This window comes from Trachurus japonicus, chromosome 5 (genome assembly GCF_045865225.1).
Source record: "Trachurus japonicus isolate A0001 chromosome 5, Traja_1.0".
Classification (NCBI taxonomy): domain Eukaryota; kingdom Metazoa; phylum Chordata; class Actinopteri; order Carangiformes; family Carangidae; genus Trachurus; species Trachurus japonicus.
Genome location: NC_140911.1, coordinates 32,383,684 through 32,398,742, shown reverse-complemented (window position 1 = coordinate 32,398,742; position 15,059 = coordinate 32,383,684). Strand labels below are relative to the sequence as shown.

The 15,059-nt window shown below is 41.4% G+C and overlaps 1 protein-coding gene across 1 annotated transcript in view; it reads left to right on the top strand.

Annotated features, from left to right (window-relative positions):
* The window catches only part of atg7 (ATG7 autophagy related 7 homolog (S. cerevisiae)), a 64,489-nt gene that overhangs the window by 33,320 nt on the left and 16,110 nt on the right, over window positions 1-15,059 (top strand). The window contains exon 18 of the mRNA XM_085777529.1: window positions 2,425-2,547. Coding sequence (XP_085633655.1) covers window positions 2,425-2,547 — 123 coding nt within the window. The remainder of the gene's footprint in view (window positions 1-2,424; window positions 2,548-15,059) is intronic.

Sequence of the window (15,059 nt, the reverse complement as noted above, 5' to 3'; positions counted from 1 at the left end):
AGATGTTGATAACTCTGTTAACAGCATTTGATCACAGCTGAAACCTGTCTAGGCCTTGCTAAACACCGCAAAAATCCTCCTCTGTATATACATCCTCTATAGATGTTTATTATACACTTCCTACGGTGCATTGGCAACAGTGATGCTAACATCACAGCACAGAAGGAATTACTCATGCATTAGATACTTAATTTCTCCGGCATGGTAACTAGAACATTCAGTGTAAGGAGGTACTACTATTACAATCTGACAATAATAATAATAATAATAATAATAATCATAATCATAATCATAATCATAATACAGTGTAAGTGTATTCAATTATTGTAGTTCTCATCCCCATCTGATCTCTGCTGTTTTCAGTTTTCTTCATTGGTGACTATAGCATTGAATAGAGATCAGTAGAACAAATCGCCTTGTTGTTTACAAAAGAAAACCAGCAATGAATTTGAATGAGATAGTAGGCTAACGAACGAGAGTTTAGCTAGTATATATACATATCATGTTTTTCACGCAACTATCACTGTTAAGACAAATCTGAAATGACTGAAGGAAACATTACAATTTCTGTGTGCACGAGCAAAGTAGTTTTGTGTTGCTATGTGTGGTATTTATTCAGTTTTGGGGAATCACAGTGTTTAGAAAGCAGTGGCTCAGCTGGCAGGGACAGCTAACGGCGGTAGCTAAGCTAACATCAGGACGTCAGCTGAAATCCTGCCGTTGTCGGACACGACATGAAACTACTCCAGTTAGCTCAATCATGTTGTAACTAAGATATCTGCTGGAAAAAATATTTTTCATGGACCGTTTATTGAGTCACTGAGTTAAAAAACAGCTAACGGTTAGCCCTGCCAATTTACGATAGCCATGACTAATTACAAAAACGTGCACACAGAAATGGTAATGTTTGTCCAATTATTGATTTTATAGACGTTACAAACATCAGATTAGTCTAAACGGTGATATAGTGACGTGAAAAATGAGATATTGTTCCCATGCTGGTTTTCTACCCAGAAGTAGTTGTAAATAACAAGGCGATTCGTTAATGTACGTGACTTTTGTGTGTGTAACTGTGTGTCTCTCTGTGTGTGTGCATTGCTTGTAGTGACTTTATTAACGTTATCACAGGATCATCACAGTTATCAAGTTTCGGTGCAATGAGCAGCTATATTTCAACAAAGCGGGTTTTGGCCGTTGGCGTCTCATGTAACAGAGAACCCACGGATGGAAGTGGAGAATCAAAGAAATAAAAGTAAAGGAAGGAAAGAAAGAAAAGAAAGGCTGAAAAGATGAACAAGGGGACACGTCAGTTTGTAGCCTATTGTGTGCGGTGTGTCTGGCTCCGAGACTAGACGCCAGGTCAGGTCAGTCTGCGAACACACACGCACAGGCAGCGATGCACGCAGAGTGTGTTGATGTCTGAGGCAGAGGTAACCCTACACCTGCAGAGGAGGGTCTGTGGGCGTCAATGAAAGGCTTGGCCAAGCTTAGGAAGGCAGTCAGGAGGGCAGAGGATCTGTGTGTGTGTCTGTGTGTTTTGGAAAGAAGGTGTGGGTATTTGAAGTCAGTGCTGGTGGGAGATCAAAGTCAACATAGCAGAGTTGTGGTATTGCAGGGTTGTGCCTCAGGACCAGAGCGACGGAGGTGCATTTTTGATCTCATCCCGTTGAAGTGGTATTATCTGCATTTGAGAGAGAGAGAGAGAGTGTCGGATTCAAGAGAGATGCTGGCCAGGCATGTGATGTGTGGAGAGGAATAAGACCTGGTCAAGATGTAATATGTGAACTGGTGCAAAACCTTTTCTGTTTTTCTGTTTTATCCTTGTGATTTTAATTTGAGTTTCAACTCTTGCACCTGAGCAAATCGAAAAGTTTGACACAGGACTTTGTCTCAGGTTTTGCCGTTTACTGTTTGAGGTTCCTCAAGGTGAAATATGTTTTTAGATTTCAGATATCCTCCATGTAAGAGCACAACTCACTGTAGTGCAAATGCATCACAAAGACAAACGATCCATGAACGCAGCCACACATTTTTGTCTTTTTTTGAGTTGACCGTTGTTGTTCGATGTTTGATGATTTCAAGAAAGGATATAAGTGGAAAACGATAGATGGATGGATGGATGGATGGATGCAACTTTATTGATCCTGAAGGAAATTTCACATTGGTCAGCTGCTCTCACACAATAAAAACACACCATAGAATCAAAGTTAAATAATACATAGATAAAACAGGTTAAAGGAATATAATTCTAGTCCCAGTTTAAAAGTGCTCTGGTGCACCATAAGGTGCCGTAGTGTCAAGACAGTGTTATAACTGCCTGAAGTGTATATATTTAGATGTATCGTTGCTAGTTGGCAGCAGACTTCACACTTCCTCCTAAATCATCTGTGATGGTCCTTTGTTCGTGTTGTTTTTTCCATCCAGGTCCTGGATCACTACGAGAGGGAAGGTTTCAACTTCCTGTCCAAGGTTTTTAATTCCTCCCACTCTTTCCTGGAAGACCTGACGGGGCTGACACTGTTGCACCAGGAGACTCAGGCAGCAGAGGTAAGCCCCGCCCTCCTGTGCACCTGCGCTAACAGGTAGAGACACGCACACAGAACCTGCTGCACCGAGAGAGACGTGACACAGCGCCAACATGTTTGCGTGTACATGTCCACAACTATCAATCACGGCCAGCTCACACACACACACACAGCAACACAGCTTTTCATATTAATACTAATAGCATAATGGCACTGGATTGTGTATTCATTTACATTTTCCTTTGGTGAATTTTTCAAAATTAGTTTAAATGTTCATTTTGGCGAACTAAAAAAATGGATGATCTCTGAAGTGGTCGGACAGCACGTCTTAGAAACTACTTCTGAGAGCCCACAAACGGAACCATGACCTGGTTACGTGGGCTGAACAAGTGGACAAAATTAAGGCCACATAGACCTCATCATGGTCCTGCCTGCAGGAGGAGAAGTACATTTTATGACCCTGCAAATTCCTTACAAAAATTTTCATAAGGTTTTTAAAAGCGCTTTATCTTCCTCTGCAAGGTTGTTTGTAACCGTTTCATTAGTAGGAGTTCTCAAATGAAATGTTTTAACACTGTTTTTTAATTCAAAGGCAGGGATATTTTTGTCCCATAACCCTCCTCCAATTGTTGTGTTGCCATGGCACCTCGCAGTTGTTGTCCATGGAACAACGAGCGGCACAAAGTTCCAGCAAACATCCAGAAAGCTCGGTGGTGGAATATGGGTGGTTTTCCTCAAGACTCCCCTCTGACATGAGACAGAGGGAGTGGAGGGGAAAGACAGAAAATGAGTGTGTGGGTGGTGGGGGGTTGGGCCTGGTTCTGCCGAACTGTGGGAAAATCCCACGTACTTTCTCCCCAAATGCTACTCATAACACACAGATGGAGAGCAGAAAAGCATGCAGGCAGGAGGGGATATTAGCTGCGGGGGGAAAAAAGAGAGACGTGTAGATAAGAGAAACATTGACAGAGGAGAAGGAAGGAGGGAATGGAAGAGGAAAAGGGGACAGGAGGTGAAAAAGAGGGAAGAAAAGTAAAAGCCAGTGAAGGAGAAAATCATTTCAGCTTCATCTTCGCTCCCTCTGTGAGGCCTCCTTCCTTTTTTTTAGACTTTATTTATTGTCTATCTATGACTCATCCCCTCCCCAGCTATTAATCCAGCTCAATCCTGATCGTTCTCTCCATCACTTGCTTGTTCATTTGCTTTCTAGATAGACTCATACTGTAGTCAGTCATACAGTGTGACTGGTCCAGGTCTATATTTCTTACTTATTCTAATCACTATTAATTTGCTTTTATTTTCATGCATAGCACTTTGTAAGTTTTTAAAGAAAAGTGCAACAAAAAGTTTTTATTATTGACATCACCACTATTATTATTATTATTATAAGTAATGACAGACCCACCCAGCCCTCTCTCTGAGTCTCTTCAGTCTGTTGGCATCCTTCGCCGCGATGCCTCCTCCCCAGTAAAACCGCAGCGTTTGGACATGTGGAGCATCTTGTGGCACACATTAAAAGACCTGAGCCTTTCTATCCAAATCCCGTAGCCCACCCCCACCCTGATGAAGTGTGTTGAAGAGTCTGGATCAGGTCCCTTCTCCTCAATCAGAAGATGGAGAGATTGTTTTGATTGCTCAGCCCACATAGCGCCAGAAGTCTTAGCGCCTGTTTCCTGTACACAGATTAGCTATTCTGAAAACTACTGCTGTTGGAGGACGTCCCTTTGAGTTTTTTTTTTCTTTTTTTTCTTTTTCCCAGTTCCAGGAAGGGACAGAAGTTATTCCCTCGCTCGTGAAAGCATATTATTACTTATTTCATGCGGGAGCCCACTAGAAACAGGCTTTTGGCTCTTTTCAGGTCTTCACCCATATTTTAAGATGTTCTGGCCTGAAGTAATGATCATCCTCAATGTAAAAATTAGGGGTTTAAAGAGCCCTTTTTTTTCTGTGTATATATTGGAATTGTATACAGCTATGACTCATCACTGGAGGATGATTATCACTTCCAGTGGCTTTTTTAATGTTAGCTGCTTTAAGGTGGTTTGAGTTTATCTGTGTTGAGTAACGGGAGGATTCAAAGTCTTTTCTCGTCACTTCATTTGTCTTCCTCCTGTGTCTCCTGATGAGAAGTCAGACATGCTGTAGGTCCGTGATCTTTAAACTGTGTCGACCGAAAACACTGCAGCATTGGCGCTTTGTTACAAAAAGTTCAGGCTTGGCTCACACTTGGACTTCACTGTTTTTATTTTCATCCACTTTTATTTTTACTATATTCTCATCTTTCCTTGAAGCATTTTACTGAATTCATTACAGGCCATGTGTATAACTGTGTGTTTTTGCTCGTTGGAGTGTGTGTAACCATTCTAAACTATAATCTACGTCACCAGATAGCAGCACTATGTACTTATGGCCTATTTTGGGCGAGTTTGTAACCTGAGAAGTACTTTTTATGCGGTCACCGCAGGGTTTTTGGGGGAGTTCAAGTTCGGTAAAAAGTTGTGTGTGTACGTGTGTCTGTGTGTGAGCGTGCGTGTGCGTGCAAAAATGACTGTGAATGGCTTCTTTGTGAGATCAGCCCAGTCGAGATTTCAAACTCTGGTAGGAGCATGGCAGGGTGGAAAATATACTATGAATCTGGCGTCTGGCTGAAGCTTTTGTTGATCACTTGTTCTCATATGCACCACACTGTGTCTTTGGTCTCATGAGACCATTTATTTTTGTAGTGAGGAAAATCAAACTTGACAAATGTTTTTTTAAATATTCATGACTTGATCTGTTCTTGTACAGTACGTGATTTGTGCATGATGTCTTTTTTTCCCCCTTGTTACTCTAAAATTTGCTATGGCCAGCTTCTCTTGTGCTGCAGTTCCACAATTTATCAATCAGTCAATCAAATTTTATTTATATAGCACCTTTCAAAGCAAACAAATGCCATTCAAAGTGCTTTACATTTTGATTGAAAAAGTATATATATATATAAGAAGTGAAACAAGAAAAATGATGTGGAGACTAATGCACAAAGACAACAATAAGAGAGAAGAAAGTAATAAAATACAGTACAAGACTGTAAAACTGTAGAATCATCACTGCATGTATAGATTAAAAAGTAACGGTCCTAAAATTTATCCTTGTGGTACCCCACAGGTAATCACATAGTGTTTGGAGAAGTTATTGTTGAGATGAAAAACTCTGTTCCACAAAGATATGAGTGAAACCAGTTTAAAACCATTCCTAATAGGCCAACAGTCTCAAGGGAGATTGTAATGCCCTCAGTGTTTGTTCATCTAACAAAACTAAATCTGACGATCATGGAAACTTCATGTAGCAACTGGTCGGTGTGCACAGGTGTCAGAGAGCTCCTTCATTACCTCTTGTGTACAGAGCCTTTGAGTAGAGGCTGTCTAGAAGTGTGTTATGATGTACACAGCGCAAATCATTAGGGTTATGGTTAGGAGGTTAGGGGGACGAGTCCAAGTAATTTGACATATTTGAGCAGTTTATAAAAAAATAATAATGATGTAGTAATTCAGTTACTAACTCGGTAACTATAACTAATTACTTTTAAAAAGTAACGTGCCCAACACTGCACATTATAAATATGCCAATAGAAATATCTGTTCCCCAAATATCAAGATATCCAGATATCGTTCATCAGCTCAAAACGCGTCGCCTGAGCTGGAAAGCCTGGATTGCTAAAGTGAGAATCAGACGGGTTAGCTTTACTGTCGGACAGGTCGGCTTCACTCATAGGCTCAGATGAACCGCCGTTGTGCCGGGCCATTTCAAACCAGGTAACTGTGTCAGAGCGTAGATGCGTGTCAGCATGTCAGGACAGGGTGTTGTGTTGGCTGACTGGCCTTCCACAGGGCAACCTCACTGTGGAGGGCTTGGGTCTGATAACTCTAACACACACACATACACACACACACACACACACACACACACACTGAGATCCTGAAAGGAAATGAGTGTCTGTACAGGATGCCATACCTCTGCTCTGACGCCCACCCAGTGTCTCTGGCACATATTCCTCCATACAGGCACATGCATGGATCTGTATTATGTAAGAAGACAGTGCAGCAAAGAAGATGGATTTTTCTTTTATTATGACAGTACCATGTGAAAGGGCTGTACCATAATGAAAACCCACACACTGCTATTATGTGGTCTCTTATTTGCTTCAGTGTATGTTCTGCTCTGACTCAGGCTAGTTATCATGTATGCTATGGAATCATACAGTAATTCTAGCAAGGGAGTCTCAGTCTTACATTACAGTCTGTTATATGTGATAAAGTTGGATCAGGTTCGGTCTCTTTTTAAGAAGAGGGATGAACTCCAGCTGTGAGATGTCACCCTACACAAACTGTCTGACCTTTGCTCACATGCTACGCTGCTGTTACGCATCTTCCACATGACAACACAGGAAGCCCCGTGGTGATTGGTCATTTTGTATATGAACCCCTCCTATCATCATTTTCAGTAAGCGACGCCTTCTGCTTGCGCGTATTTGTGTGTTCCCCACACACACATGAATCTGTGCGGCTGTGAATGGCCCAAACAGAGGATGTGTGACCCTCTCAGTACAAAGAGTCTTTCTGCAGAGTTCATGCTCCACTCCCTTCCCACCTACTCCAACTGGCACTGCCAGTAAGTCACAAGATAGAGACGTTTGCGTTGAACTTCGAGAAGAATGTGTCACTTGTCACTCTGTCCTCCTTGGTTTTTCGATCTTGTGACATGAAGTTTTTTTCATTCTCATTAGAATACAGTGACAGCTCCCACTTTTTCCCCATCAAGGGCTTTCATAGCGATTTTATGACAAGAGCTCATGCGAAGGGCACATGAGGAAAAACAGTCCCATAGGATTCAATACAAAATTGGGTAACATTTATATGGTGGGTTTAAAAACACTCGGGGAGGGTGTAACCTGTGTTTTCGTAACGTTATCCGCTCACTATTGGATCTTGAGGTGAAATCATTGTGAAATTACCTCAATCCCTACTTGATAATATGGAGCTTTCCTGGAAATTGAAAGTTAGAGGACTCCTTGGGGTCTGAGGCCCCTCCAATTACCAAGCCATTTGTTTTTTAAGCTGTTGCTGCAGATATCCAGGGTGACATATCGTGAGTCACTGTCTTGCTCAAGACAAGTTTAACAATAAGTCACATTTGCAGCTGGGAGGATCAAACATAATAAATCATTTAGATTGAGAGCAGACCCTATGTGCCAATTACTGGCTAAGTTATTTAGGTTTTTACATGATGGAGACGTGAGTTTGACCCCGACTTGACTCCGTGATAATAGAGATAATCTCAGTCTTGATAAAAACCTTTTTTTGGCTCGATTCCACCACGCAGAGCTGACTAAAATATTATATTGTCAGTCTGTGCACCATCAAATGCCACTAATTATCACCTTGAGTCATACTCATGGCCCGGAGCAGCAGAGGTTTCTCAACCAACCCTGCTCTGCTCTGCTCTGCTCTGCTCTGCTCTGCTCTGCTCTGCTCTGTGCTGCGTAAATAACCGTGTGCTGACAATAAAGATGATTTTACTAACGCTGGCCCAACACCCAGCAGCTTGGAAAACATACAAGCAGGAGCATGTACGCACACAGTCACACAAACTCTCCCTCCATCACATGCTCACAAACACACACGCACACACACACATTTACTCCTGGAGCGTCAGAGGGCCCCATGTATGTCAGAGCTTTATCCAAACACAGCTACGGTTGCTACATGCTACAATTATTACCAGATGGGCTCGGGGAAAACATATTAGGTCTGCTTTTTCATTAGCACACTGCACACCCGCCGCCTGAGAGACAGAGAGAGAGAGAGAGACGTTTCAAAATGTGTGCTTAATTTCAAGTTTTCAATTGACCGTAACCGACGGCTCGTCCCTGATGGTTGTATGTTTCCCTTCCCATTTATTTGACAATGAAATGAAAAATCATTTTTCGGTTGCTACGTTGTCAGAACGTGTGTTTTACGTCTGTTTGTATCAACATCCCACTCTTTCTTCTTCTTCTAAAAGAAAAAAAAAAAGCAACAAACATCTGGTTCCAGCTTCTCAACAAGGAGCCATGTTTGCTTTTCTGTTCTCTCATTATGAACCGAATCCCTTTGAGTTTGTAGCCGTCGCACAAGTCAAACATTAGGAAGATGTCACCTTGTGATCTGGGGGGAAGCTGCCCGTCACTCTTTCGTGACCGCTCATAGGCTAACTGATGGCAGGTGTGGAAGATTAAGACACGCCCCCTTTCCTCTGCATCCTCTTTGATGGGGCTGATGGGAAGGCGGAGCAAGCCTCGAGGACTCGGCGTCGTTGTGAGCTCTGGGTTCTTTGTCTTACGTACACCTCAGATCAGCCCCCGCCACCTCACCCCACCCAACCCCGTCCTTCTTTTTTAAAACGACATCCTGAGCCAACGTCTCGTTCCAAGTAAAAACCACAGGAGAAACTAACAACTCAACACCATTTCTTAGGAGCTTTTAATTGATTTACGGTGTGAGTGTGTGTGTGTGTGTGTGTGTGTGTGTGTGTGTGTGTGTGTGTTATAGTAAGACGTGGTGAGAAGAGAGGGAGTTTTATATCCACGTTGGCACACAGTAACCAGCAGCTGTCATGTTGTAGTTTCTTGGAGGGAAATATGTCGTTTGGTCCTGAAATACAGATAGTGTTCTTAGAAAGTTAGTGCAGCTAGTTTAGTTAGTTGTGTGGAGTGGAGTGCAATATCCCTGGAAAAATATATGTAAATATTCATTTATTATACAAAACTTAATGTTGAATCGTAAGCTTCTCAGCTGACATACAGTATAATGTATAAAAGACATTTTTGTCCTTTAAATTATTAGGACAATACTTAGACCTTATAGACCACCGAATATGCCTGTGTAATATAAGCCTATGTCTCCTCACATTCTCTGTTCTTCTATTTCTAGTATATGTTAATAATGACATGAATAGGGTGTACATGCACATACATGCCACTGTCATCATGTGTCACTGCTCCCTAAGCATGCGTGTATTTATGTGCCACATGTATGCTAGCTATGTCTGCCTGACATCTATTGCGCCGCTAATTATAAATGTGCGCTCCACTGGCAGGGATGCATGTCATGTACGGACACATCACACCTCCTATCCGGTCTTTCCCACATAGTTTGTATCGCTCATATGCTCATGCACATACACACTCCCCCCTATACATAGTTGGTCTAAATCTCCCCAGTTCTTTACAGGCTAAATTCAGAGGCTTTGTGTCAGTGGCTGGCTTGACAGATGACCTTTGTTGCTGACCTGCTTAACCCTCTCCTGAGGGTTTGAAGGTTATTCTCTCTCTCTCCCTCTCGTGTGTATTAGTTATAACTATGAGTTAGTTATTAGTTTCCAGATTTCACTTCACATTGCAGCTTCAAAGGCAGTGTTTCTGTCACTGATAAAAAATTTTAAACTAATTATGATTATGAAAATTATGATTAAAACACCACACACAATCTTAAACAACTGTATTCTATACTTTCACTTTCTTGAATATAAATCGTGTTATAATAAAATGCAGCATATAAAAATATCTGAGCTGGCGCATCTTGCTTGACGAGGTCACCAGAAATTTGTGATGTCATATGAGGAAACATGTTAACATCTCTTAAAGGGACTCCAATGGATGCTAATAGTATATGATTCTCCATTTCCTACACTGAGAACCATTCCAACCATATAAAATAATAATTATATTCCCATGTTTTATGAGCTTTTTATTGTATTTTATTCCCTCTTTTCCAACTTTTTAGAGACCTTTTCTTCATCAGTCTATGTAAATCACTGCACTGTTGAGCTTGTCCACGCGGTCATATTTTTTAGTGTACTCAAACTACATGTACACAAATCCTTTCCTGGTGCATTGACGTCAGCGTAAGCAATGACGAACATACAACATAAACAGAAATGTAAATACAACTGAGTAAAAGCTGTTGGACAAATGGCAAACTAGTTTGAGACGCAGGGAACCCCCCCCCCCCCCCCTTCTGCCTCCCTGTGTCTGTAGCTGTGGTAACATGAGTCTCAGAGCTAGCAGAGCCGCTCAGTGTTCCCCATATTACAGGGCGCTATCTTCAGCAAAACACTGGTTAAATATAAACACCCAGAATACATACAGTACATATTAAAGCGAGTACAAATATTTAAGTTTAACATCAGTGATGCGTCTTGTCTCATTTTTAAAAGCGTGTAATGTGAGGAACAGCAGGTGATGGGACCTGGACTTGTTTGGTGACCTTACTCTCCTGGGGATGCTACTTTGGTGGGCTTTATATTATTAATACACTGGTACACAGGTTTGGAGCCGGAGACGAGTTGTTCTGTATGTGGAGGAGAGTGGGGTGGGGGGTGCATGCAAGGATAGCGGCCCCACAGTTTGGGTCTAAAGGGGCCCATACAGTGTTACCAATCATCAATCATTGGGGAGTTATTTTCATAGGACATATTTAGGAGCCATAAAACCGACTTTTCCCTCGCTACATGGGAAAACTCACAGCAGCCCAGCTCCTATACATGGCTTCTACTCCCTGGCGCCAGTCAGTCCAGAGGGCCGCCAGCTGGCCGCGCGCTGCGTATGGACAGACGCACGGACAGACAGACAGACAGACAGATGACCGGGTTGCGACAGACTGAGTAGTAGTCTTGCCGTCCCCGTTTAGCTCCCACTCTTCTTCCTCTTCGGCAGCTTCTGAGGACTATTTCTGTATCTGTGTCAGCGTTGCACTTTTAGAACAGGCTTTCACTTCCGAAAGCCCCGCCCCCCCTCTACCCCCCACCCTGTCACTCACCTGCACATCATGGAGATGGCTTTGTAACAGAGGCTTAGCATGTGAAGCGTGGAGCTCCATATGACAGTATATTCTTTCACATGGATATCTTAGATTACAAGTGAATTAAACCATCCATTTCTCAGACACTCAAATTTAGCATTTTTATAGTTTTATTGGTAACATGTTATAATAAGTACACACTATTAAGCATTAGTTGAGCATTAAAAACTTAATTCATAATTTATAACACATGAATACTCATTAGTATGTAGTTTATAAACACAGTAAAACATGTTTTACTCATCATTGATAAGCACTAACTGTATAAACTACATAATAATGAGTATTCATGGGTTATGAATGAAGAATCCAGTATTTATTAATGCTTAACTAATGCTTAATAGTGGGGCGGTGCGTGGCGCAGTGGGTAGAGCGGCCGCCCCATGTAGAGGCTACAGTCCTCGCCGCAGGCGTCCCCGGTTCGAATCCCGCGTCAGGCAGACCTTTCCTGCGTGTCATTCCCCCTCTCTCTGCCTCCCCATTTCCTGTCTATCTCTACTGTCATCACTATCAAATAAAGGCAAAAAGCCGAAAAATATACTTGAAAAAAAAACAAAAAAAAAAACAAAAACAAACTAATGCTTAATAGTTTGTACTTATTATAACATGTTACTGTTTTATTTTGTAAATGAGGTCATTTGAGGGAGTTAGAGCACTTTATAAGTGCAAGATCATTCATGTTCCACTTATTATTGATATCGCAGACTAAAAAAAAGAATATAGTCTGATGGATTTATAAGATGTTAGCGGCTATAAGTGTCACTATTTGAATATGTTTTTTTCACACTTGTTATCCACCATGTTCTCTCTCTAAGTAAGACAAAAGGTCAAATACTTTACTATTTTTGAAAAGGAAACCTGGCTGGTTTAGAGTCAGGTGAGTTGTTGAGTTGTTTCAGGTAATCCGGCCACAGGTCTGGTTGTAAAACATCTTCCAGGAAATCTAATGCGAGGCAAAGGATCAAATGTCAAAACAGCAGTTGACAACATTTTATAATGAGGAGAAACTGAATCTTTGTCACAGACTTAGTGAAAACCATCATCATATAATGGTGTTTTATACGAAGTCTCGCTTTGTTTCACTCTTGTTAAAGTTACTAGATTTGGACACTTACAAACTTAATTTCTTAGCAGGACTTTTATTGCTCTGCTGACACATGGCAGTAAACACATTTTTTGTTGTTTACTATGCTATTCAGTTAAATATCAGTTTATGTCACATTTTATTACTTAATTAATGCCTGTATTTATCTTTAATGTTATATTTTGCGGATTTAATGACACATTCATTCATTCAGTGGTTGGTGTAATATTTTATTTTGCCAGTTTCAGTAGATTTTCTCCCTGTAGTTCAGCAGAGAAAAATCTAAAGACACTACGTGCAGACTGTTTTAAAGATAGTTTAATTAAGTTTGTAGATACAAAAGATGGAGGATGGTGACCCGTTCCTGTGAATGCTCTGGAAGTAATAATATTTTTTTTATTTGTAAAGCACTTTTCATAAAGTAATCTCAAAGTGCTACAGAAACCAGAAACAAAATAAACAAAAGAGAAAAATCCGACACGTTAAAATCAGCGGAAGATAAAAGACACAAGTACATTAAAGAAAACAGCTAAAGGAGGAGATTAAAGTGCAGAGACAATAGTAAAAACATCTAGGGACAACCTGAGAATGCCTGCCTGAACAAAAAAGTTTTAAAAGGTGAATGTTCTCAGGATGTGAAGCACACATTGTATCCTGATAATGCTCCATTGTTTGTAGCTCAGCACAGAGCACATAAAGACAACTTGTCATAATAACTACCACTTGAAATGAAATAAAGAGATTAAGAAAAGACAAAGATTAATTATTAGAAGCTGCTGTACAGTATGTGGGGTGAATACATTTTCAGTTGAAGCCTATCAGAGTGCAGGACTCTCCATATCTCTGCTCCTGGTTCAGCTAATCTTTGATTGAGAAAAACTCTGCAGCTGCATCAAAGACACAGATAAGCACCGGCCCTGTGTGTGTGCGTGCGTGTGCGTACATGTGTGTGTCTGGATCTAGTATATCCTGACTCTGGTCTGCTTGGCTGGTCACAGGTAATCTGCCCTGGAGCTCGAGCCTGAAAAAGGAACTCACACACACACATACACACACACAAACATAATGTACATCTGGTCACAGTGCCAGTTCTTATCTTTTTCCCCTGATGCTGTTCTGCCCAGCACATGGAGGGTGGTGATAGCATCGAGCCTCTGGTTCAGATCATTTCTCTCTCACACACAACACAAACAGAAATATTACATGCACACATATGTATGCATGTTTGCATTTGTGTTGTTAATACACAATGCTGCGTATGTGAACATGTGCCCGCCCCTATTTCTCTGACGCACAAACACTTTTGGTTTTGTACACACGTCCGTGACTGGCATCATTTCCTCTGACCTCATTTTTCAGTGGAAACAAAGGAACTTTAATTAAGCTAAAAAAAAAAAGAAAACTGCAGGTCAGCCCATAGTGAATGTGAATATAGTGTGACAGTGGATATTGAAAGCAGAGGAGACAAATAACGCCTCTTTTCCTTCACTATAAGGAACATATATGTGTCGTCATGGATCTTATTTGTCCCAAAAAGTTGATGTGCTTTATGTTTTTATCTCAAATATTATAAATTGTTTTTTTTGTTTTGTTTTTTTTGATTGGACAAATGAGCAGGGGTTGTGTTCTGTCACTTTTACCGTCTCTGAGGTGTCCAGATGTTAAGTTGTGGTCGTTCTGTTAAGAAGCTGATTGGTCCACAGAGTGAAGAAGTCTTTGTGATGACAGCCTGACTAGAGATCAAACAACTGTCTTCACAGTGGCTCTTTGCTTTCTTTTTTCCTGTGTGTGTGTGTGTCTGGGCATGTTGCTTCATAAAGTTTGCTTGGTTTGAATGTCGTCAGCTTGCAGTCTTTGAAAATTCAGGTCTTTTTAAAACAACAAAGACAGAAATGAGGAGGAGGGGGGTTGTTTTGACGTCATCATTTTACTCCCTAGCTGCTGATTGTTGTGATGACACCGTGTGTGTGTGTGTGTTTGTGTGCGCATGTGTGCACATCGATGTCTGAATGCACGTGCGTGCTCTTGTGCATGTTGCCCGTGGGGCCCTCTGGTTTGCGCTACTGGCTTTTGATTGCTCCTCTGACCACACGTCAGTACGTCAGTTGGCTTTGACTCACTGTTCTAATTAAACCAAGGGGCAGGTCTGAACTGGCTACACACACACACACACACACACACAGTTGATCTGTTATTGCCATTTGGTTGGTTCCACGCTCAAAATGCTTCATTAGGTAGAGTTTAAATGGTCACATGCACACACGTACACTAATGCTTCAAACAGAATGGAGACTCCAACCTGTTTACGACTCTTATTTGATGTTTTACAACACAATGCAACAAAATGAAATGAGCAGTCATTCTAATTACAGACATAAATATAGATAATCAATGTCTGTGACAGTTTAGCTTTCTTTTTTTTAACATATAAGATTATGAAACAGTTGTATGACTCAGACACTGTGTTGATAACCCGCTCTAGTACACAGGAAATGTGTCAGAGGGGAAAGGGGGCCCAGGGGGAGATGCAGAGGAAGAGGGAAGGGAAGAGGGAGATGGGGACTGACAGATTAA